General features: G+C 38.9%; 1 protein-coding gene across 2 annotated transcripts in view; it reads left to right on the top strand.

Annotated features, from left to right (window-relative positions):
* SNTB1 (syntrophin beta 1) overlaps nucleotides 1-26,289 on the top strand; it is a 285,077-nt gene that overhangs the window by 105,970 nt on the left and 152,818 nt on the right. For both annotated transcript variants that reach the window (XM_055287139.2, XM_063643529.1), the window contains exon 2: nucleotides 18,320-18,536. In XM_055287139.2, the coding sequence (XP_055143114.1) occupies nucleotides 18,320-18,536 (217 nt within the window). The remainder of the gene's footprint in view (nucleotides 1-18,319; nucleotides 18,537-26,289) is intronic.

Below are 26,289 nucleotides of genomic sequence, written 5' to 3'. Positions count from 1 at the left end.
GAAGACAGCATTATGGATGGCTTGCACACGCTGGTTTCTTAAATGTAATCTAACAGAGGAGGGGTTCCGTCTCTGTGGTGGGCAAAAGAGAGTGTTTCAGAAATACAGGTGGAAGGTACTCTTGGTGTCTGTGCTGAGCAAAAAACATAAATTCTGGTCTGGTAGACTAAATCCAACTAAGTTTGACCAAACAAGCCAAATTTACGTGTTTCTGGAATGGGATGACCTTAAACATACAAAGAATGTGATATGGCAGACACTAATGAACCCCTTACTCCAAATATACTCTAGCCTATGACAGACTTAGAGATTCCTCTTCTTGGCTCTAACACTCTCTTGTTCCTGGGCTTCCTCTTTTAAATAATAATTGTAAGTATTTTTATAGAGCCCTTTACAGGTAATAATGTACATTATCTCTTTTAATGCCTCCATCAAATTATTATTAATAGGAATGAACTGTAATTACACACCACAACATGAGTGAATCTCAAACATGTTACACAGCGTGAAAGAAGCCAGACATACACAAAAAAGCACATATCGTATGATTCAATTTTTTTTTTTTTGAGATGGAGTCTCACTCTGTTGCCCAGGCTGGAGTGCAGTGGCACAGTCTTGGCTCACTGCAACCTCTACCTCCCAGGTTCAAGTGATTCTTCTGCCTCAGCCTCCCAAGTAGCTGGGACTACAGGCATGTGCCACTATGCCCGGCTAATTTTTGTATTTTTAGTAGAGATGGGATTTCACCATATTGACCAGGCTGGTCTCGAACTCCTGACCTTGCGATCCACCTGCCTCGGCCTCCCAAAGTCCTGGGATTACAGGAATAAGCCACCATACCCAGCCTGTATGATTCAATTTATAGAAAAATACAGAGAAAGCAAATCAGAAAACAGATCAGTAGCTACTTTTCTGTGGGGTGGGGGTGACTGAAAAGGAGCATGAGGGAAATGTCTAGACAGATGAAAATGAAACCTATGAAGTGCATGTAATATCTATTTATCCAGACTGAAAGATGCATGTAAGGTCTGAGTACTTCACTCTGTGTAGATTATGCCTGAATTTTTAAAAATATTCTATCAGGGCTGGGCGTGGTGGCTCATGCCTGTAATCCCAGCACTTTGGGAGGCCAAGGCGGGTGGATCACGAGTTCAGGAGATCAAGACCATCCTGGCTAACACGGTGAAACCCCATCTCTACTAAAAATACAAAAAATTAGCTGAGGATGGTGGCGGGTGTCTGCAGTCCCAGCTACTAGGGAGGCTGAGGCAGGAGAATGGCGTGAACCCGGGAGGTAGAGCTTGCAGTGAGCCGAGATAGCGCCACTGCACTCCAGCCTGGGCAACAGAGAAAGACTCTGTCTCAAAAAAAAAAAAAAAATTCTATCAGATGTATCTATAGATGAGGAGGCTGAACTTTAGAAAGATGAAATGAGTTGTCCATTCTCATGCAGCTGAAAGAGAGAACTGCACGTCAACCCAGATGATCGTAACTCTTTAATTCAGGTTTTTCCACTCTAAAACAATTTCTAAGAATGACAATATTTATATTACTCCACTATGGAGTCAGTGCATTTTAGATGTTTTTCTTCCTGGGAATAGAGATGGGTTTCTGAAACCACATGATGGGGTACTGGCAATGGTAACGAGGAGAAGACGGTGTCCCAGGTGTGCAGCATGTGTAATGGTTAATGCTAGTGCTGGATCATAAAGCCTGAGTTCAGATTCCCGCTCTGCCACTTACTATGCAGCGTAAGAAGTTGGGTGAGTCCACCTGCCTGAGATTCAGCTTCTTCGTATGGAAAATAAACTGTAGTGAGGCATAAATCTGATCATTCATGGACAGTTCATAGTTGCCTATGAACTATCACTGAATGAGTGCTATGATACTTCTTCACAGTTTTGGTTAAAGGGTGAATAAAAGCCCCTGTGGTATTAATAAGTTTACCATGTTATTACAATGGCTTACAGTGTGACAATTTCGTCTCCACTGAGCTTTTCTAAGTTGCTACATAATTAATTTATCATCATATAAAAAAATGCATATAAAATTAGGACTTAATAGTGCTTCTATCCTTGACCTCCTTGTTTGGTAACAGGAATTGTCGAAAAATTTAGGATGGTGTGTACCTCATTCACTATACAAATAATGTCATCTATTTCTTTTATTTATTTATTTATTTTTTGAGATGGAGTCTGACACTGTCACCAGGGCTGGAGTGCGGTGGTGTGATCTCGGCTCACTGCAAGCTGCGCCTCCCGGGTTCACGCCATCCTCCTGCCTCAGCCTCTTGAGTAGCCGGGACTACAGGCACCCGCCACCATGCCTGGCTAATTTTTTTGTATTTTTAGTAGAGATGGGGTTTCACCATGTTAGCCAGGATGGTCTCTATCTCCTGACCTCATTGATCCGCCCGCCTTGTCCTCCCAAAGTGCTGGGATTACAGGTGTGAGCCACTGCGCCCGGCCTGTCATATATTTCTAAGTTCTGAAAGAAAATTCATTCCAAGTGTAATTCACTTATAAATCTACAATTCCATGAATTCTCAGTGTGATTCACTGAAGTATGTCTTAATGTTTGTAAATGATTGCAAACTTGGAAGGAAGCATTTCTTGGAAGTAATTAGAATATTATGTGTATAATGCGGTGGACTTTCTTAAAGCAGAAGATTCCATTTAAAACATATTTGAATATTACCTAAGGATTTAAAAAAGAAAAGAAAATGAATGTATTCTTTTTTATATTGACAAACAAGATATACTACTCTAAAGATAAAAGTTTGTTTTTTGGGTTCTGCTCCTGTTATAATTGATAGCATGTTAGACTACAAATATTTTATTATGTTCTAGGGTCCTCAGAGCCTGCTTAAGTTAGAAATCCTGCATGACTTGTAGGCTTGTCTTATACTTAATGAGGTCATATACTTAAATATGCATTATCCGTTGAACAGAAAAGAAAAAGGAGTGAAGAGTTTAGACTCTGACAGAAAGTAAAACGCTTGTATTTTTTCATGCAGAAATATGTCAAATTCTTTGGTGCAAAACACCTGACGGCCTGCACAGCTACTGTTTACACAGTAAACAGTCTTGCATGGAGGGAAGCGAGGAGGCTCAGGACAATGGATAATAAGAGTGTTCGTCTGTAACTCACAGCCAGGATTTCCCATTTAGCTAACCTAGAGCTTTGATCTGAGGGAGCTGTGAGGCCTTGAAATGTGGAGTATACTTTGCCTTAGGGCAATACAATTTAGAATGTATAAAGATTTTTTTAATGATTTTTTAAATTATGTAATATTTAAAGGTGTTATTTACATTGAAATACTTCAAGTCCACTTTCAACCTGGAGGAAACTTAAGTTTCATACCTAGATTCAGTTAACCATATCACCATTTAAACAACAACATGAATCACGAAGTGATTTGAGATTTTTTCAGGCTACTTGTCCCAGGCTTGTTAAAACTCTCGTTTTGTTTCTGCCAGTGAATACCTGGGTTTCAATGTTCTACCACAGACAACACCAAAAAGTAGGGTTTTGTTTTGGTTTGGTTTTTGGTTTTTGCACAAGCCAAAAAGATTTTGTTCTGGATTCTTCTCCAAGTGCAGGTCAATATGCCCTAAAATATTTTCTGGTGATTGTTTTGAGATTCATATCAGTACCCAGGAAGAGTTGCCTTTTAACACATTTCAGAATGTGTGCTAAATATCCTTTAATGTTTTATATTGTTTTAGTCTATTTGTACTGCTGTAACAGAATACCAGAGCCTGGATAATTTATAAAGAAAAAAAAATTTATTTCTTATGGTTCTGGAGGCTGGGAAGTCCAAGACTGAGCCAGCAATAGGTTTGGTGTCTGGGGAGGACCTCATTCCCTGCTGTCAAGAGAGCACCTTGCTTTGTCCTCCAGAGGGAATGAATGCTGTGTCCTCACATGGCAGAAGGCAGAAGGGCAAAAAGGGCCTAATCTAGTTCCCTCGTGCCTTTTGATAAGGCACTAATCCATTCATGAGGACAGAACCCTCGTGACCTAATCACTTCCCAAAAGGTTCCACCTCTTAATACTATCATAATGAGGATTAAATTTCAACGTGAATTTTGGAGGGGACGCATTCTAACCACAGCAAGTGTTACCTAATTTAATAGCAAATTTGTGCGTTACATGTTAACAGGCTTTGTGAGTCTTAGAGAGGTCAGGAAATGTTCCCCGTAGCCATTTGTGCGGCAATCAGCCACATAAGCTGGATTGATCTGACTCAAAGTCTGTGATCTTTTAGCTCAACTATACTGGTACTCAAGCCAATAAGCTTCCTGTTGTTTAGTTTGAGTTTTCCCTTCACGACACCCACAACCTCCGCCCCCTTCTTCCCTGCTCCAAGATTAGATCAGGGAACATAGATAGTGTTTTAGAATAGGAGGAAGAGTTTAAGTCATCTGTTCAGTTCAACATCTATTTCCCTTTTGAGCTTTGATGTCTGCCTTTTGCCCTTTTGCTTGCCCCTGGGCTGTCTGCGGAAATGGTGGGGGGATAGTGAGGATATGGATAACTTGGAACATAAGAAAATGGCTCTAGGATGTTACATACCTGCTATCTCCCTCTGTCCTTGTTCTCTAGTTTGCTTCTAGGAGGTTTGCCTTGTATTTATGGCATACCCTTTTTTTTTTAATACCAGACACTTTACATATATCATCTGGTAAAATATACACAACAACCCCATGCTTTTAGTATTATTTTCTTCTTTTTCAAGAGAAGAAATCTCAGGCTTAGAGAACTGTAGCAAGTTGTCCAGACCTCAAGGCTCTTTGGGGAGAAAAGATTCTAAACCAGATCTGATTCCAAAAGGGAGACTTTCACAGCACAGTGGGAAAGAGGAAAAGCTTTGGAATCAGGCTTGAATCACAGCTTTGAGGCTGTAGGGTCTTAGGTAAGTTATTTGACTTCTGTGTCTTCATCTGTAAACTGTTAATAATAACAGTACTATCTCACATGGTGGTTGTGAAAATTAAAAGATGTAATCTATGTAAAACCCTGGACATTTAGTTAGCACTCAATAAGTGCTAGCCATTATGGTTGTCATGTAACATCTCCTTCCACTGGAACTGAGATGAAGCTCTGACCATTTCCCAAAGCTTCAGACTCATAATTTTGTCTGTTGACCTCTATCTCTTCATGGATGTTCTGTCCACAGTGCAAACCTCACATCTCCAAAACCGAAATAGTTCACTCTCATCCCAGAAGCTTGTATTTCTTCCCATATTTTCTATCCTCTTTAATGGAATTAATTAACCAAGGTAGTTTCCCTGATTTTATAGAATAGGAAATTTAAGAACACTAGAGGGTTAAATGATTTGCTAACAACTACTCAGAAAATTAGGACCCCAGCCATGATGGAAATTCAGGTATAACAAGTTCTAGGTGCTTTGTCCTACACCTTCTTTCCTTCCTCCTTCTCTCCCTCTCTTTCTCCCTCCCTCCTTCCTTTCCTCCCTTCCTTCCATTTTTTCACTCTCTCACTTATTCATTCATGCATTCATTTAACCTTCCAATCCTTATACATTGAATTGCTTCTTCTTGTCATTTAGCACAGCCTAGGACTTCCAGTGCAACGTTATATAGAGGGGTAATGGGAGGGTATTGTTAATTCCATCCTGATTTTCGAGGAGATGCTTACAGCATTTCCTTATTCAGAATGCTTGATGTCAATTTGGTTTTATTTCTAGTGGATAGTCTTTAGGAAGTTAAGGAAGTTACCTTCTATTTCTGGTTTACTAAGGGCTTCTTTTGTTTCCTATAACTGTCTATTAAAGTTTATAAAATACAAAATGTATTTTCCTCACTTAAGTAGTCATATACTTTTCTCCTTTTATTTGTTAATATACTGAATGAAAATAATACATTTTCTAATATTCAATCAATCTTGCATTATTCACACAGTCCAAACTTGGTCATGCTGTACTACTGTCTTCTATATATATTGTTGGACTTGGTTTACTGATATTTTGTTTGGCATTTGGGATTTATGTTTATATTTAGGAAAATGGATGGGCAATTTTCCTTTTAAAAATTTTCCGTGACTTCTTTTGTTATTAAAGTTATATTAGCTTCATGGAATAATTTGGGGAGACTCTTTTTGTGTCTAGTCTCTGGAATAGTTTGATTAAGTTTTGAATGAGCTGTTATTTAATGATTTGGTAGAATTCACTAATAAGCTCTGATTCTAGTATTTTCTTTTTAAAAATTTTCTTTAAAATTAAAGAATAAATTTTAAACTTCTTTTTAAAGAATTTTCCCGTTCCTTTAAGAGTTACAAGACTAACCATGCTCTCTATTTTCTTAGGTCAGTTTTGTTACATTTATTTTTTTCTAGGAATTTGTGCACTCCAGGTTTTCAAACTTATTACCATAAAACTGTCAAAAGTATTCTTTTATGTTTTAGAGTTTATTATTTTAATCTATGTTATATCTGATGTTATTTTCCCTTTTGTTTATAATACAAATTTTATGTCAGTTTTTAAATTTTCATCAAATGTGACAGTTTGTTTGTTTTTTAGGATTTCCTATATGACCTTTAGATTTTTTCTTATGGTGCATGTGGAATATTTTGATAACATCAATTCTGATGTAATTATCACAGAGTATGTTTATTAATTTAGTCCCCTTTTCCAATATCCATAGATTTTCCCAGCATCAATAGCAATTCATTGCTCATTAACTGCAATAATCTAGCTCATGTCTTCATATTACTTGAAGTAGATGTATTATTACATCTGTGATTATGGTGAAAGGGATTTTCAAATTAGATTTATAAGACATGGGATCAAATTCCAGGTCTGGTGCTTGGAATATCTATTGCAGTAAGATATTTAAACCCTATGAAACTCAATTTGCCTACCTTTTTATTGTTAAATTTTTCTATGGGTTTATTTATTGAAAGAGTTGTATCCATTCACTGATGCTCACCATCATTCCTTTCCTACCTTTTTAAAAAACAACAAAGGCCCAACTATCTTGACTGCTATGCCTCAAGTGAATCTTCTAGAGGTTTAGCATTAAATCTTGTGAGGTTTTATTCTTCTGACTCTGATAGAACCTTCAAGCTTGCTTAGGCCTTTCCTCTGTCATCCTGATGTAATTCTTAGGAATTACTCTCCTGAGAGAGTATGAGGCAAGGTCAAGCTAAGTTTGGCCTCTTGGAGAAAATCCAGTGAGAAGCACAGTGAAGTCACATTGAGCTGAGTCTTAAAGGCATTAGTTCTATGGAGCAAGATGTGTTTATGTGTGCACATATGTTTGGGGGAGGAGGTAAAATTTGATGGAGAAAGTTGTTAGGCTTTCACTCTCTGGGTCATGGAAGTCTCAAAAAATAGATGCATAGTCAGATTCTAAAAGGCCTTGCAACTTATGCATATTTCAGATGAGGGTGACAATAAGCATGCAATGAGGTTGTGTGCAAGGAAGTGCTATAAAACACTTTCAGAATAGGAGGTATCCATAGCATTGTCTAGTCTGACAAACTCTGATGTTTCAAAGAACCCGTCACCATCTACCTTACCTTCAGATGCCTCTACAAGTACTTTAGATTTGCAGCATATTCAGAGTAAGGTGGAAAAATGTAATACCTTTCCTGACTCTACCCTTGGTAATGATATTTAGTTTACTTAACGTGGTTTCCTTTGGAAAAGTTTTATGACTCTGGACTTCTGTCACTGAAAAATAACTGCAAATTTACTGAGCCCCAAGTTTGATTTGCAGTATGTTATTATGAAGCTACACCTGGAATAATAGAGTTTTATTTTCCAGAGATACCTGTAAGGGGCAAGAGAGAGACACACTTCCTTCTTTTGACGTAAAGTTTCATTCACATGTGATCTTCTGTCTAGCAAGGAGTAAAAACAATATTTGGAGTTGAGCATTCAAACATCCTTTCTGCCTGTTACTCACTTCCTGTCTTCAGATGTTAGAGTATAGCTGTTAAAATAGTTACTTTATTTTCCCAGGGAAGAGAAATTATGATTATTTTTGATGGTGAGGGCCTTGCTGGCAAATTAATCCAGGTCCTCTCAGTACTTACTAATATCTGATGAATAAACTTTAGACTACATTTGTGTGTATTGAATCATATTCTATAGAAATTTTGATATTTTAGGTTTGTATGCCTTTTCTGCCTGGCATGATTATAAAATTCTCAGAAGCAGTAACTCGTATATCCAATTGATTATCTATCCTGCAATGTCTAGTCCCACACAATGCACAGCGTAAGTGCTTAATTTATGCGCAAGAAATGTATGAAAGAAATGATACTTTCAAGCACTTTTTATTTTGACAATTCTAAGAGTCGAAAAGAGACATCCTTGCAATGCATTTTCTCATTGAAACTTCATAGCAACAATAACAGCAATGACATAATAGTAATATTTAAATTTGAGTGATAAGCATACACTAGATACTGTTCTAAGGGCTTTGTATACATTTTCTGAAATTATTTAGTCCTTGTAGCAATCCTATGAGATAGGTGCTGTTATTATCAGGTAAGGAAACTGAGGTACAGAGAGGTTATATACCTTCTTAAAGAAGTCCACCTTGTAAATGGAAGATTTGGGATTCCAACCCAGATGCTCTGACTCTAGAGCTCACATTTTAAACCACTACATTGTATTGCCTATCTAAGGCAACATTGTACTGCCTATCTATGTTTTCCGCATTATACAGATGAGGATTCTAAGACCCAGATAGCTTAACAGATTGTCTCATTGTCACACTACTAATATGTAGCTAATAAGCATATAATAATGAAGAAATGTACAGCACAATTTTATGCTTGGTAATGTATCTGTGAATAGATCTCACTATATTGGAGTCTTTGGATTAGGCATCTCAATTAACCACATTCCAGAAGGAATCACAGAATATGGCAACTTGAAGAGATTTTAGAAACAATCTACTCTTCCACAAAGTAGAATTATTTGCTGCAATGTGACTGGGAGATAGCTCATCCAGTTTCTGCTTGAAATGTAACTAGCATAGGGAAGTCATCACCTCTCAGTCTTTTCTTATATTGAACCCAAATCTTACCCCTGTTGATTGTACTCACTGATCATGGCTGTATTCTGCAGACATACACACAGTGAAGTTAACCCAATCCCCAGTTATTAAGTCCTGTAAATTGTTTTTCTAGGTTGAACAACTTCTAATAATTGTAGTGTACCTTTCAGTGTTTACTATCCCAAGTTTCTTGTAGATTTTTACTTATATTGACTCATTGAATCCTCACAACAATTCTATGAGTGATTGAAAGAACAAGCATGTGGGGAAACCAAGTAATTTGCTCATGACCACAGAGCTAGGCAATAGAAGAGCTTGGAACTGGACCCCAGGGTCAGACTCCAAAGTGTATGCACTTCACTCTTTTGTGCTAATGTCTGTCATTTAATGTGTGGTTTAATTATTTCCTGAGCCTTTCAACAAGGTGATCACTTGCTTTACCCTCATTTAACCTGTCTAACCTGTTAGAGCTTCAGGTATGGGCTGATGAAGGAGGCAAAGAGAAGGACTTCTCTCTCCTTTTCTGAATGCCATACTTCTATCATTGGAGCCTAATATCCTATTACTTTATTATGGGAATCATAGCCATGAAAATACCTAGAATCTTTATTCTTATCAACAGCTTTTAACACAGTTCTCCCTGTCCTACATGTTAGAGATTTTTATTTTGAATATGCAATGATAAAACTTTCTACTTTATCCCTATTATATTTCATCTTTTTATTTAGTGCCCATGTGAAACTCTTAAAATCTCAATTTTGTCATCATAAGCATTAGGTGTCTCTCCCAGAAGCTATCTAGTAAGTTGAAGTAATAAAAGCAACACCTATTATGTACCTCATCTATTGGATTCAACCATTGCCACCTTCAGGCTTTGAAGGAGTGTGGGCCAGCTGCTTTATAATATCTGGATGTCAAATGAGCAAGATCCCGGTAGTTCCAGCCTCTTTTTACCCTGGCTTATCTTTTTTCTTTATGAAAACACAAACATTGATATTTTATCAGTTTATGAGATGATGAAAAGAAAACACTGCAGATTAAAAGTTTTTGTTTTTTCTCTTTTTTTGACACAAAGTCTGGTTCTTTTGCACAGGCTGGAGTGCAGTGGCATGATCATAGTTCACTGCAGCCTCAACTTACTGAGCTCAAGTGATCCTCCTGCTTCAGCCTCCTAAGCAGGTAGGGCTACAGGTGTGCACCACCATGCCTGGATAATTTTTTAATTTTTATTTTTGTAGAAATGAGGTCATGCTGTATTGCTCAGGCTAGTCACTAACTCCTGGCCTCAAGCAATTCTCCCACCTCATACTCCCAAAGTTCAGGAATTACAGGTGTGAGCCACCATGCTCATCTAAAAGATGTTTTTAAAAACATGACTTCAAAAATTTTTGTGGTTGTACAAACAGGTTTCAGGCATGAACATTTGCATATGTTTAGAGGCAGCATCCAGGATACAAGAAAAAAGCATGGTAAAGTGATTGGAAGTTGAGGCTGTAGAGCTAGACACCCTCGATTCAAATCTCAGTGCTGCCAATTGCTACTGTGTGACTGTGGGCAAGTCACTTCAGTTCTCCATGCCACAATTTTCTTTCTTATAAGATAGGTGTAATAGTATGCCTACTTCATAGAATTGCTCCCTAATGAGCATACTTTACACATTTAGAGCCAGGTCCAACACGTGGTAAGTAATCAATAATTGCTAGTTTTTGTTATTGTTCTAAAGCTGGAGTTGGCAGGTTGGGTCCAACCTGGCCTTCTGCCTGTTTTTGTGAATGAAGTGTTGTTGGAATGCTGCCACACTGATGTATTTGTGTAGAGCCTGTGACGTCTTTGTGCAACCATGGTAAAATGAAGTTATGACGCAGACTCTAAGGTCCACAAAGCCCTCAGCATTTTCTCTCTGGCTTTTGACAGAAAAATCTTGCCTACCTCCATTTTACAGGATAGAGTGCAGGGTTTCTGACCCTCATCTGTGACTCCTTGGTCTTGTAACCTTAGGCAAGTGACAGATATTCTCTGGCCTCTACTACTTGATCTGTAATAAAGATTGGTTATGAGACTGCTCCCAGAGAACAACTCTGAGAAACTGGCCGCACACAGTGGCTCATGCCTGTAATCCCAGCACTTTGAGAGGCGAAGGCAGGTGGATCACTTGAGGTCGGGAGTTCGAGACCAGCCTGGCCAACATGGTGCAACCTCGTCTCTACTAGAAATACAGAAATTAACCAGGCGTGGTGCTGTGCACCTATAATCCCAGCTACTCAGGAGACTGAGACAGGAGAATCACTTGAACCCAAGAGGCGGAGGTTGCAGTGAACCAAGATCGTGCCACTGCACTCCAGCCTGGGCGACAGAGCCAGATTCTTATCTCAAAAAAAAAAAAAAAATCTGAGCAATTATGTTGTGGAGATTTATTTGTTGTTCATTTGCTCACCAATTCCATGTTTTGTAGCCAGACATTTGTGTTAATTGCATGTCCCTGAATTTTTATTTTTTCTGACAGTAATGAGTACCTTCTATGTGCTAAACACACTTCCAAGCCCTTTGTGTGTGTTAACTCATTTAATCCTCATAACCTTATAACAATTCTGTCAGGTAAGAATGGCTATGCATCCTCATTTTTCACATGGAAAAGTGAAGGTATCAAAAGGGTAAGGAAATTTTCCCAAGCTTACGTAGTTGGCAGGTGGCAGAGCTGGGATGTGAACTGTATAGGCTGGCTCCAGAGTCTAGAGTTTGTAAAGTAGTCATTCAACTTTGAAGACCTTATGGTTTTACTAGAAAGACTTATTATGCAAACAATTGCATATAAATATAAGGGCTTTTTAAAATATTTGTAAGCTAATCAGCACAGTGCCTGGAGTGGAATAAGCCATCATCACGATGTTTATGGTCCTGATGCTGTTGATATCAGCGGAAGCTGCTACAAAGCATAGCTGGTGTTTAAGGGAGGCATGCCTGGAGGTGTCAGGAGCACTTTGAAAGGGAGGTCTTATCCAGCATGAGGTTTAAAGGATGTAGGGAGTTTTCCAGAAAGTTTTCCATGTGGAGGAAACCGCATGTGCAAAGAACAGAGGCAGGAGAGAACATGGCATGTTCAGCGAATTAAACAGTACTTCTCTGTGGCTTGCATGTGAACTATGGAGAAGAAGTCAGCTAAGATTAGGTCAGGAAGTAGGCAGATGCCAGATGGTGAATGGCTCTGTGTGAATGGGGACAGGCTTCTGTCCTCTAGTGCATGTCACTTTCTGAGCAATGCCCTATATCGTCTGCTTGTTCAATGCCTCCACCCTATGCCGCAGCAGGCACATGTGTACTGGAATGCAAGCACCTTAAGGGTAGGGAGCCAGTCGGTCTTATTCACTGTGACTATTCCAATGCTCAGGGCCCTCCCTACAGAAAGAGCTCATTAAACATTTGTGGAATTAATTAATAACTAAACCAATCAGTGTGCTCTGGATGGATGGGATTACTCACGAGATGGGATACTTTCTGTGGGTCCATTGCCTTACTTTGGCGTCAATTATCTTGCTTTGTTGAAGAATCAAGGTAGGTCATGTTGAATGAGTGGATTAGTCTAAAATAGGACAATTTTGAGATAATCTTTTCTTTGGAGGCCAAAGATTACTTAACAAATTCATACCTAGTTTATTTTACTCTCAACTCCACATTTTAAAACTCAGTCCCCTCTCCAAGAATGTCCTATGACTTCTTCAGAACATTTTGGCCATCCTTCAAATGTTTCTTCCCTTCCAGATGTATTTATGCCAGGATTCAGCTGGCAGAATGGAAGTAAAATAAATATTGGTAACTGAATGAAAATATGATTCTTCTAGATAATGCTGCCAAACCTAAGAAAAAGTAACTTGAGAACATAATCTCAATGTTGACTTATATTCCTATTTATCAGGTGCCTGTAGGGTTTGGTTAAAAAGTCAGAAGACACATCTGTTTAAGGCCTCTGTCTAGAATGTGGCACACATTTGAACAGGGCTATTTCTTGGTGATGACATAAATAGCAAGATGAGGTAAAACACATTCTTTTTTTTTTTCTTTAATGTTGTCAGAAAAGGCAGCTTCCCAAGGAATCAGAGAATGTTTGAAGGGTAGGGACCTTATTTCCCTCTTTGACAGGCGAAGAAAATGAGATCCAGGCAAGGGAAGTGACTTGCCCAGGGCTGGAGAGCTAGTTAGTGGCAGAGCTGGAACTGTAGTCCAGGTCTCAGACTCCCAGGGCCAATTGTCCTTCCTCTGCATCATTCAGCCTCTCGAGACATTAGCTACAACTTCTGAGAAACATACTACCTCTTTCATCATTTCTTGGTCTTTTTGAAAATATTGATGATCTCTCTCTGCATCTTTCCTCCCTAAGATGACCTGGGAAAATGCCATTGAGGGTAAATCTTATGTTGCATTTTGTTGGCAATTCCCACTGTCACCAACCTGTCCCCAGCTTGAACATTTCACTAAAAGTCTGAATTCCCAGGTTTCTTGCTTCCAGCTAATCCCCTTTCTCCTTAATCACATTTTTAAAACTCCACATTTGTATTTACATCCTCCAAAGCAATGAATTTTTCTTCCTTCCTGTAATCTGGAAATTCTTTTTTTGTTGTTGTGTTTGTTGTTATTTTTAAGAAAACTTGAACATATCAGACGGACTTTCCGGCTCCTTAGAAACCAGTCTGGTAGGAGAGTTGATTGGATTTGCCTAAAGCATTTCCTCATTAGTAGCCTGTGTGCTGCTTTTTCTTTCAAATGTCATCTGGCCAACCCAACAAAGATTTAATTGTGGCAACTTGGAGCCTTAGCAAATTTGGGCTTTACTGAATGCTCTTTTGAAATCTTCACAACTGCCTGTCCTTCAAATGAAAAACACAAACATATTGAAAGTGGCTTGGTGGATTATTGGTTTGAAGACCACTTCTTACTTCTCTCCGCCCCTTTTCTTACAACTGAAGATTGGAATTTTGATTGCTAAACCACAGCTTTTAAATCATGATGCCCAAAAAGGACATGGTTTATTAATTAGTTCTGATTACTAGGCACCCTGAACCTGGGCCTGGCTGCTTCAAATCAGTTTCAACAGCTCTTTGCCTGAAATTACTGCCGGTAAGCACATGGAGGTGTAATTATGCAGACACTAGTGGTTCAGTTCTGCCAGGTTAAACCCTCTATTATGAATACATATTATAGTGTCTTAAAAGGCATTTATTGAAATGCCATAGTTTAACAGTTCAAGCTTACAAAATCAAACTCTCTCATGTTACAGGCAACAGCCTCTTAATTGGATGTTTTCTCCCAGCACATAAAAATATTGACTTAAATACACGCACACACACGTATACACACACACACACACAGGTTTTTTTCAGAGCAAGAATCAGTATCGCTTCCTGGTTGAACCTAAGGACTCTAGAGCCAGTCTGCCTGGATTCATCTCATGCTTCTGCCATTTTCCAGCACTGTGACTTTGGGCGAATGACCTAACCCCTCTCGATTGTAGTGTCTTTGGTGAAAGGGGGATAATTATAATGCCTATAATGTTGTGAGGTTCAAATGAGTTAGTACACAAAAAAACACTTAGCAAAGTATATGGAACATAGTCATGATTTTTTTAATTGATTGCTCTAACACATTTCTTTGTATTTATGTGTTATAAAATCTATTTATGCTAAGTCCTGAGAGAACTAGGAATGTCTTCCTCTGTTGTCTCCAGATATTTATTCTCTTCATTTTCCACAGTAATAGCCACCTCTCCCTACCATTTTTAGCTGAGTGGACATAGAGCTGTCAAGAATAAAGAAAAAATTTATTTTCCACCTAGAAGTGGCCATGTGAGTAAGTTCTGGCCAATGGATTGTGTGTTAATCCATTTTGCATCGCGATAAGGGAATACCTGGGCTTGGGTAATTTGTAAAGGAAAGAGGTTTAATTGGCTCACGGTGCTGCAGGCTGGACAGGAAGCATGGTGCCACCGTCTGCTTGACTTCTGGTGATGCCCCAGGGAGCTTTTACTCATGGTGGAAAGCAAAGGGAGAGCAGCACATCATATGGCAAGTATGGGACAAAGAGAGAGAGAAGGGGGAGGTCCCAGACTCTTTTAAACAACCAGATCTCAAATGAACCAACTGGGTGAGAACTCATTCATTATCAAGGGGATGGTGCTAAGCCATTCACGAGGGATCTGTCCTCATGATCCAATACCTCCCACTAGGCCCACCTCTAACAATGGAGATTACATTTCAATATGAGATTTGGAGGGGCTAAATATTCAAACCATATCAGGTTGTAAGCAGAAATAGTGTGTCAATATCTGAAAAGTGGCCTTAAAGCAGGAAGGATAGTGTGTTTTTCACTTCTTCATCTTTCCTACTAATGTGAATTTGGTTGTGATGGCTGGAACTCAGCAGCCATATTGGATCATTAGACAGCACAACAGGGATACAGAGCAGTCAGGAAGCAGAAGCCTGAGTCCCTGACAACTTCAGGGAGCAGAGCTGCCCCAGCAGCCCTTTTCTTTCACTCTAGACTTTTGACAAATGAATAACAAACTCCTGTATTACTTAATACACTAATATTGGCTGCCTATTGTAGATAAATCTATTCTTAAGCAACACCTTCCCTTCCCTAAATTAGATGATATCTTAACTATTTTGATTGCCAGGTATAGAAATTTCAGGACACTAATGCACAGAGAACCATGAAGGTTTCACACACTCTATTTCCAATTAGAACCACTGCTTTACCACACCCAAGCATGGCTACCCTGCTTTCACTCCCTGCCTGGGGCCGCTTAGTCTCAGACCTCAACTGGTGACTGGGGACAGGAGTGCTTGGCAGTAGAATTACGTCTACAATTGATAGCCAAGCCTTGTAAAAATGACCTGGAGTCTCTTCCAGCAAGAAGGACCATCTCGACCATTTTATTACACCCCGGGTTCACGCCATTCTCCTGCCTCAGCCTCTCCGAGTAGCTGGGACTACAGGCGCCCGCCACCACGCCCGGCTAATTTTTTGTATTTTTAGTAGAGATGGGGTTTCGCGGTGGTCTCGATATCCTGACCTCGTGATCCACCCGCCTCGGCCTCCCAAAGTGCTGGGATTACAAGCGTAAGCCACTGCGCGCGGCCCAAGTTCAGGATCTTCTAAAGAAGTATATTTATTCCAGCCTCAGACAGCTTAAATATGTCCCCCTAAATTTCTGCATTTGTTCTTGAGTATGTCTGTGTTCCTCTTTAAATATTTTGCCCAGAAATAAATAATATTTATTAAAATACACAGTCCATGAATAATATTTCTCCTTCTGTAACTGCAACCTGGGCTAACAGGTTTGGAGCAACTATGGAGCTCTTTTCTCCTAATTGCACTTATTTTCAGTTAAAACCCTGAAATCTTCCTTGAAAATATGTGTTGGTGTTAAATGACTGCTCCTCTGTCTTGTATTAATATGGCTATTTTTGATATGATTGAGTGCCTCAATAAAGGTCCATATTACATGCATCTGGGTATATTTGAACTGCCGATTAAATTTTTGTGAACCTGAACTGTCTTTCATGCTCCTAGATCCTTTTTTTAATGGGTTCTTCCAAGGCATTTTATTCCTTTTATAAAACATAGCTCATTCTACTTTGTGCCGTAGTTTGTGTACTTTGTCTTATGTCCTATCTTAGGTGGTTTTCTGAGAAGCAGAGCATCTGTCTGGGGGATTGGATAGTGATTTTGCAGCCTCCCAAGCTTAGCAGCTTCTGTTGGGCCAAGATTGGGGGGCAGCTATGAGTTGTTGTCACCCAACACACAGCAACCAGGCTATAGGAAAAGGGTCCTAGATGGGACACCAACAGCATCCACTGTAGTCACCCATGATTTTGTAACTCTGAGTATAGAGTGTATTGTTCATCTCTGTAGTCTCCATAATCTTGTTGATGTCTTGCACGGGGAAGGCACTAGTTGGTGGAACCGATTCATCAAAGATCTGGAGGAAATGCCCCCTAGTTCGCTGTCATTCCAATTCACTGCCATTTGTAATAACAAACACCTGTGAGGGACTTAGCCCAATCTCCCCAGGCAGCAAAGAACCAGAGTATGTGGGTGATAGAAAGAAGAATATGCAAGTTTATATTGCATGTTCCAAGAATCTCGTTGCCCCGTCAACTCAAAAGCTGTCTAAAGACCAAATGCTCAAATTCAGAATAGGCAAAAATACTTCTTAATACCAAGGCAAACATATCAAAGAGCAGAACTTTCGTCTGCTTCACTGGGCTCTTAAGCTGTTTTTGTTTTCTTAAGTTATTTTTGTTTTCTTAAGCTGTATAAAAGTAATACACACATATGGTTGAACATGAAAATGATATAAAAGTAATAAATAAATAGTAAACACCTATTTCTTAATCATTGTGGCTTTTATTTCCACTTCTCACAGCTAACTAGTGTTAATAATTTCTTATATTTCTACCCAGAAATAATTGTAGGCATATAAGCACATATATTTACAAATTTATATACAAAGATATTATAGTATATGTATTGCTTTCTCCTTTTATCCCCACTAATAATAGCTCTTACAGGTCTTTCCACATCAATACATCTACAGATATATATATATACACATATATACACATATATATATACATATATATCATCTACAGATATATATATGAAATATATATATATTTCATTTTTTAAATGATGATATAGATGTCTTACAATTTATTTAATCTGTCCCTTTTTAATGGATATTTACATTGTTTCTAGTTTTCAGCTCTTACAAATAATTTTTTTGCTATTACACATTTTTACCACTACAAAATGTGTTCTTATATATATTTCTTTGTATGTGTTTCCTTAACACTATTAAATTGAAAACCCTATGATTGTTTCTCAACAGAAAAATGGCATCATGGGTAGTGAATGTGGCTGCCATATTCCTTACATCTATATTGAATAATGTATCTTTTAGCCTAATCTCTGCCCATGTTTTCAGCCTTTTTCCCAGAATGCAAAACTTAAAATCAGAACATGTAAAAGTTGTCACAGTTGAAAAAAGCTACACACAATTCTCAACTGTAGGACATCATAACAGCAAGTTCTAAGGTCCACAGAGCTATATAATTTAAATAATAAGATAATTACCTTGAGTGGAACAGAAATTCGAAATCTCGTTGAGAATTTAAGAAGTTCAGTATTAAGAGCTTATCCAATGCAAGTCTATTTCAGAAACACAATCAGACTTCCCAGAAGTTCAGCCGTGATGTATTAAAAGCACTTATTGTCTTTTTGCTTGCAGTGAAGTACATGCGAGAAGCCACGCCTTATGTGAAGAAAGGATCCCCAGTATCTGAGATTGGGTGGGAAACACCTCCGCCTGAATCCCCTCGGTTAGGGGGCAGCACCTCAGACCCCCCGTCATCGCAGTCCTTCTCCTTCCACAGAGACCGGAAAAGCATCCCCCTCAAAATGTGCTACGTCACTCGGAGTATGGCCTTGGCCGACCCTGAGAACAGGTAAATAGGGTCAAAACTCTCCACTGTATAGAGCAGCTCCTTGGCCTTTCAGGCTAAATGGGGGCTTTCACCAGATTGCCCTCATGTTCTGAAAACACATCATAGCTTCCAAAGAAAAGCATGAAAGGGCCATGCTGAGAATTGTGTGTGTGTGTGTGTGTGTGTGTGTGTGTGTGAAAGAGAGAGTGAGAGAGACAGAGGAGAGAGAGAATCTATACACTGAGCACTGGTTCTGGAAAGAGTTGAAGAACTGGAATCAGCCTCCTAAATGTCTTCAGGGCTCATTACCTGTCCATGTGACTTAGGCCAAGTTTCTTAAACCGCTTAGCCTCAGTTTTGTCATCTCTAAGATGAGAATAATTGAAATAGATGCCTTGTTGGGTTGTGAGAACTAAATTAGGAAATCCATGTGATATAGTTTGGATGTTTGTCCCCTCCAAATCTCATGTTAAAATGTGATCCCCAGTGTTGGAGATGGGGGTCCAGTGAGAGGTGTTTGGGTCATGGGGGCAGATCCCTCATGAATGGCTTGGTGCCCGCCCCAAGGTAGTGAGTGAGTTCTTGCTCTGTTAGTTCAAGTGAGAGCTGGTTATTTGAAAGGGCATGGCACACCTCCCTGCTCATTTTTGCTCCCTCTCTTCCCATGTAACTTGTCGGCACCCCCTGCCCCTTCCACCATGAGTGGAATCTCCCTGAAGCCCTCATCAGAAGCAGATGCCGGTGCCATGCTTCCTGTACAACCTGCAGAACCGTGAGCCAAATAATCCTCTTTCCTTAAATTACCCAGCCTCACGTATTCCTTTAAAGCAACACAAAATGAATTAATGCACCATGTAAGGTGCTCAGCACAGGAAAACCTTCCATGAATATAAGCTATAGTAATACTTATAGTATATATATTATAATATATATACTATAATATATATTATATATAATATTATATATATACTATATATGATATAATATATATACTATAATATATAATATATATACTATATATAATATATACTATATATAATATAATATAGTAATATTATATAGTTTCTTATTAATGTTAGATAGTAATAAGCAAATTCACCTTACTAGGCCTCAGTGCTGTCAACTGTATACTTGGAGGGTTAGATGAGAGTCGCTTTAAGGCTATTTTCTACTTTAAGCATCTCTTTATGCTCAAGAGAACAAAAGGAGTGGCTTTGGTCCAAGTCTGGAATGCTGTTTCCCAAAGTCGGTACATGACTTTGCATGCCACAGGCTAGATATATCACCCAACCCATGGCAATTATAAGGAATGCAGCCAAGAGGAAGTAAAATTCAGGGTCCCTCATCCCCCAGAATTCTTACTTTAGCTCAGTAGAAGAGAAAACATACATTTTAGGAGGAAAATAAGGGAAATAAAGAAAGCGAGGAATTGAGCCAGCAAATGGGGAATCTTAGTGACCTTTGAATCCACATTAAAGTGCTAAAAATAGGAACCGCTCGACTGGCCCTTATTTAGAATGTGTGTGGGACAGCTGCAACCCACCCGAATAGAAAGTATTTGGCTAGGCTCAGAGTTGCTGATGGGGAAAAGCCATCGGGAATAGGGGCAGGGAGAAAGTTGCTTCCTTGGCTCCCAGCTCAATGTCTTTTTTGTTCTCATCTCAGTTAGCTCACTCTAAGGATGCTGCCAGGGCCCTTCTGACTCTGGCCAGCTGCAGGATCTTTCTACCCCGCTCTCCCTACTCCTCCTGTATTAGTTCTTTCTGTACAGGGATTGGCCAGTTGTACAAGAAAGCCAGCAAGTATCGGCAAGAGGGGTAAGAGCAGACAGACTGGGAAGGACACAGAGCTCATCGCTGGTCCACTCTCACTCTGTTCTCTGTTTTGTTCCCCACAATTTCTGCAGAGTTCCTGGGCCTGCAGTCGACATGCTGGTTACTCTAAGTCTCCTTTTCCCTGGCCGTTTACTCACCCAATCAAACAAGTCCCATCTCCCAAGGATCTGATGTCAAAGTTTTCAGATATGATGAATTCATGATGTAGTATTGAGTGCCTATCATGTGCATTATGCTAATTAATGTAGGCCAGAGACTGCAAAGTGGCAGCCTATGGTATACCCAGCCCACAGATATGTTCTTTTTCTTTTTTGGAATAGTCTAAGCATTTACATAAATTGGAATTAGTTGCCATGTTCAATAACTGAGAAATTTCACATTTAAAAAGCCAGGTTTTTGCTTTTCTAGAAAACTTGGAAGAACTGGTGATGTTACTGGGCCCACATTGTTGCAGGCAGGGCAGTAATATTCCAGAGCTCAGTAGAGTTTTCTCCTTTGACAAGGGAATGAACTCTCCTCATCATTTCTATTACCTTATACTTACGGAATTCAATTAATTACCTGCCTGATCTTTGAATTTGTAACCCTGCTTAGTCCTCTTAACAGCTCTCTGAGTTTCTTTCATTGTCCCCATTCTACAGACAAAAAATTTAGACAAAAAGTGTTTATATAAGCTCTCAACATTATATAGCTGTTATATAGTCTAGCTGGGCTTCAAACTCATGCCTATAAAATGGGTGACAGTGTCAGTTAATCATTTCCAGAAAAATGCAAACTGAGACAAAAACTTACTGGGACATTGTAGGAGCAATTCATACAATAGGGAGAAGATTTGAATAGATGATTTCTTGGGTTTCTTCCAGAAGTAGGACTTATACGCTATGACAGCACTCCCAGGTCATTTAATTATATTTTAAAGAATATTTTGGGAGACATCAGACCTTAATCTAGATATTGGAAACTTCAGTCTGTATGTCAAGCCAGTAGAGGAGAATAAGTTTCAAACTTTTATATTGGTGCTCGTCAAGTCCACCACTGACGATTATACACAGGGCTTCCCTGTGGGAGAGGGAGAGCCTGTTCTGCTGTGGTGTGAGAACCAGCAGGGCAGAATCAAACATGAGAATCCAGCTAAGCCAGATGGTTCTGAAGGGACTTCAGGTCCAGACAAGTCCCAAACTGCTTCTAACAAGAAGATTGGGGGCCTAGGTGAGGCTTGCCCATGGTAGAGGAAGAGAAGAAAATAAAAAAGAAACAAATATTTTATGAAACTCCAGTTACAGGCTGAGCAGAGTATGGTGTACCAGTCAGAAATGTGGAATCTGCAAAACCCAACTCTGTGCTGAATGCAAGAGACACACCTAACAGAGTGATTTTAAAAGGTGAAAGATACAAGGATGGGCAAAAGCTTACAAGGCAAATGCAAACTATTAAATAACAACAGAAAGCATTGATTTTGATCTTGATATAAGACAAGGTAAAATGCAGGCTGAAAAATGTCCAAAGTAAAATGTCCATAAAGTAGCACAAGGAAGGACTGATTTATGTTGTAGGCCAGAGTTCACAAGCAACATCCAGTAGTTATGAATACATACCACATAACAAAACAGCAACATTTATAGTGGAAACTGCAGAAGATGCAAGAAGAAATAGACAGAAACATACTCATATTAGATATTCAACATATACCACTTTCTATCCAAGTAAGGGCAAGCAGAGGACACAGATAAATACAGTAATTCCCCCTTATTCATGGAAGGAATGTAACAGGACCCCCAGTAGATGCCTGAAACCATGGATAGTACTGACTCCTCTATAACTGTGTTTTTCCTATGCATACATACTATGATAAAGTTTAATTTATAAAGTAGGCACAGTAAGAGATTAACAACAATACTAATAAGATGGAACAATTATAGCAATATACTGTAATAAAAGTTATGTGAATATGGTCTCTCTCTCTCTCTCTCAAAATATTTTATTGTACTTATTTTTGGGCTGCAGTTGACCTCAGATAACTGAAACCATGGAAAGTGGAACCATAAGTAAGGGACAACTTACTATAATTATATAGAAGACCCAAACAACATAATAAATAAAGTAGATCTGAATGCATTGCAAACTCTTTACTCTGATAATAGAGAATACACTTACTCTTCAAGTCCACAAAGAACACTGACAAAATTAACCACAGATCAGGTCACAAAGAAAATGCAGTAAGTTCCATTAGGTACAAATAATATAAACAACAGCCTCTGATGACAGTGGAATAAAACTAGAAAATCAATAACAAAACCAAACCACACAAAGCCTTTTTTTCATGGGTTTTTTAAAGCTCTCTGTAAAATAACTCTTGGGTCAAAAGGGAACTATAAGCTGATATTGTTGCATTTCTTCAAAAATAAATAATAATGAAAATAATGCATCCATTAAATATGAAGAGAAAGAAGGATAAAGAGAGAGTGTAGAGTGTGCAGTCAGTTAGACCCACAGTGGAATCTTAGTTCTACCCCTTATATGTGAATTTAAGCAAGAATCTCATTTAATTCAAATAACCATCATAGGCAGCGGGAACTCTTCTCTCTACTTTATAGACAGTGACGCTTAGCTGAGAAATGACAGTTGAAGCAAACGGTAGATCTCAGATTCAAACCCAAGCCTAGCTGACCCCAAGCCCAATTTCTGAATCATCACACACATTGCCTCTAACTTCAGCACCTGGCAGAGCAGCTCGCCGGAACTGTAAGCACCTTGGCCAGGAGTTAATGGTCTCCTGGGAGTTAAAACCTGAGAACTGACGAAAAATGCCACAGCATCCTGGGGCTAATCCCCTCAGTTGGTGACACACAGGTGCCTCTAGTCTGCATTAAAAACTCTAATGTTCAATTTCACAAATACAACAGCCATAGAACAGCAGGCAGGATTGCTGCTCTTTCTGTGAAAAAGGTCACCCAGCAGGCATTGAATCCACAAAAATATGTCACTGCTAGTGGCTGTCAGTAATTACAATATATTTTTATTATTCTACCTCTTAAATATCTCTTGTTTTTCATATTCAGCTCTTTGCCTTCACAGCCACTGCCCTGAGCCAGGCCCACATCCATAGTCCCTGAGAGTATTTGGGTATGTTTCTTACAGGGTGTTTTGTTGCTAGTTTGCTCTTTCCCCGTTTCCCACCATCTACTCTATACCTAGCTAGCCAAGGGAACCTGAAATTTACCCTTTCCATCAAAATGGCTCCCTGTCACCTGCACTCATATCTAAACTCCTCAGTATTGCATAAAAACCCCTTTAGGCTTTAGATATTCCCTAATTGTCCAGCTCCTCTTTACCTCATCCTTTCTGTTCCAGCGTCCCTTAAATAATTTGTATACTTCCTGCAATTCCCTTCCTGACAACTTCCTACTTGCCCTTTAAGCCTCAGGGTAAACAGTCTTCTCAGATATCAATGTCTTGTTACACCTTCTGTGTCAACTAATTCATTATACCATGCTTCATAATAACTTGTGATTTTTTTCTTACATGCCTACTCAGTTCCTAAGTCATAAGGTTTTTGAGGTTCTGAGACACTCCATATTTTCATTTTATTACCCCAGATATCTAGAACTTTGGCATTCAAAACTATTTTCGTTCATAAATGACAAATAGTATATTTATCTGCTCACTGTTCATATTCTTCTCTAAAAATGTCTTTTGAAAAAATACTCCACTAAATAGTCTTGGGAATAAGGGAATAAATAAAAGCATAGTTCTCTTCTGACAGACATAGGAAGCTTAAAGAAACCAGGACAATCCATTAACCAAGCCTGTCACTGGATTGTGAGCAACTGTGCTACAATGGGTAGTTTATGAGGCTTTAAGTCATGGCTCTTTGTACTGCTACGTAACAGAGTCCACTGTAGATTTTCATGCTTAAATTATGGAAAGATTTACATCATCTTTCTTGGGAAACAGTGTACATCTCTATTTATGGTGCACAAATGAAACATTCACAGAAGGTGCTGTCTTGGTTTCAAATGGAAAACCTCTGCTGGGCTGCACTGCAATTCAGAGGGGTATGATCTGTTAAGTCCTGTAAGATGCCTGGATATGTTGCTACAAGGTACCCTTAGTGATGTCACCACAATCCAGTGCTTGAGTTTCAGCCACAGAAGATCAGAAACTTGATTTAGTGGGCATAGTGTTAGCAGATCCATCTCTAAGGGGTTGACTCACATTAACCAAATAGGCAAAATTTGTTTATGATGAGCAACACAGTTGTCAAGTAGACAGAAATGCCCACATGGGAAGATTTATATACCCTCTCATTGTGAGCAGGCTATATTGGAAGACAAATGTGAATATGAGCAGAATGCCAGAACGCTAAGTATTAATAATTCAAAACAATGTGGACTTTCAAAGCAGAGCGATGCACCCTTTCTGAGTAGATAAGCTACACAGGAAATTAAATTGTCATGAAAGTGATTTGGTGAGTGTGGAATCAATAGAAGATGTACTAATAGACCTTAGGAAGTATGTTTTAGGCAAGTAAGCTGAAAGCCCTCCCTTCCAGGACGGGGAGAGCCTTGCCGAGGTAACCCGTATGTAAATTTCTGCTTTGCCAACCCTCCCACTCCTTTGAGCTGTACATAAATAGCCTGAGGTTTCCCATGTGGCCCTTCCCTGCCCTTTCATGGCTAATTTATCCCCTTCAGTTAACATGGTTCTTTCTTCCTGTGAGTACAAAACAGTGGATTTGAGTTTTGCTTATCAAATTTAATCACTTTTCATTCTAGGCTCCTTGAAGTTGTTCTCATAGTACCCTGTTTTGAGTTTTAGATGTTTCCAAATACTTTAGTTACACATTCACAGACAGATGGTCTTTGGTGGCTACCAACAAGAGAGGAATCATTTTACCAGTTCAGCCTTTCTCCTTTTTCCCAGTGTTTGGGGGTACATTATTGCCCCCTCATGTCTTATATAGAACTCTCAAATGTATTTATTAAACTTTGAATACTATTGAAACATTTCCTTCTTTAGTGCATTGAGAATGAAGATTTATGAGGTACTTTTTCCTGTCTTTTCTCCTCTGTAAGTCTTTGTTTGTGAAAAGTGCATCTCTTTTTAAGAGGCCTACAAAATATGTATTTTCTGAATGTAGTTTCTTCATTCTTTGTCAGGCACGTCATGGTGGCTTCATAATGGAAACTATTGCCAGCACTCATGATTGACATTACATTTTGGAAACAGAAAAAAAAATATATAAAGTATATGTATATGATGCTGTAATAAGTGGTCATGTTTTACATATGTAAAAACAGGTCCAGATTAACTGCATGCTTGTATCAGTGAATAAAACTCTAGAGTTGCAGTTATTATGGAAAATATGGGTTTAAATCCCAAGTCTGTTACTTATTCAATTTTAAGTAAATTATCCAATCGCTCTGATTTTCAGGTTCCTTCTTTGCTATAGTCTTAATGTTTGTGTCCCCCCACCCCCCAAGTTCTTATATTGAAACCTAATCTTCAATGTAATAATATTAAGAGATGAGACCTTTGGGAGGCAGTTAGGTCATGAGGTTAATACTTCATGAATGGGATTAGTGCCCTTTTATAAAAGAGGCTAAAGGGAGCCTGTTTTCCCCTTAGACCATGCAAGGACATATAGTAGGTACCAGCTATGAGGAACACACCTTCACCAGACATCAAATCTGCTGGTGCCTTAATCTTGGACTGTCCAGTCTCCAGAATTATGAGAAAAAAAATTATATTGTTTGTAAACTACCCAATCTAAGATATTTTTTATAGCAGCCTGAATAGACTAAGAAATTGGTACAGAATTGGGGTGTTGCTATAGCAAATACCTAAAAATGTAGAAGTGGTTTTGGAACTGGGTAATGGATAGAGGCTGGAAGAATTTTGAGGTACAATGCTGTAAAAGGAGATTTAAGGACAATTCT

The sequence above is a fragment of the Symphalangus syndactylus genome, chromosome 7, assembly GCF_028878055.3.
Source record: "Symphalangus syndactylus isolate Jambi chromosome 7, NHGRI_mSymSyn1-v2.1_pri, whole genome shotgun sequence".
NCBI classification, from domain to species: Eukaryota; Metazoa; Chordata; class Mammalia; order Primates; family Hylobatidae; genus Symphalangus; species Symphalangus syndactylus.
The sequence above is the reverse complement of the archived record's forward strand: the minus strand, read 5'-3'. Positions and strand labels throughout refer to the sequence as shown.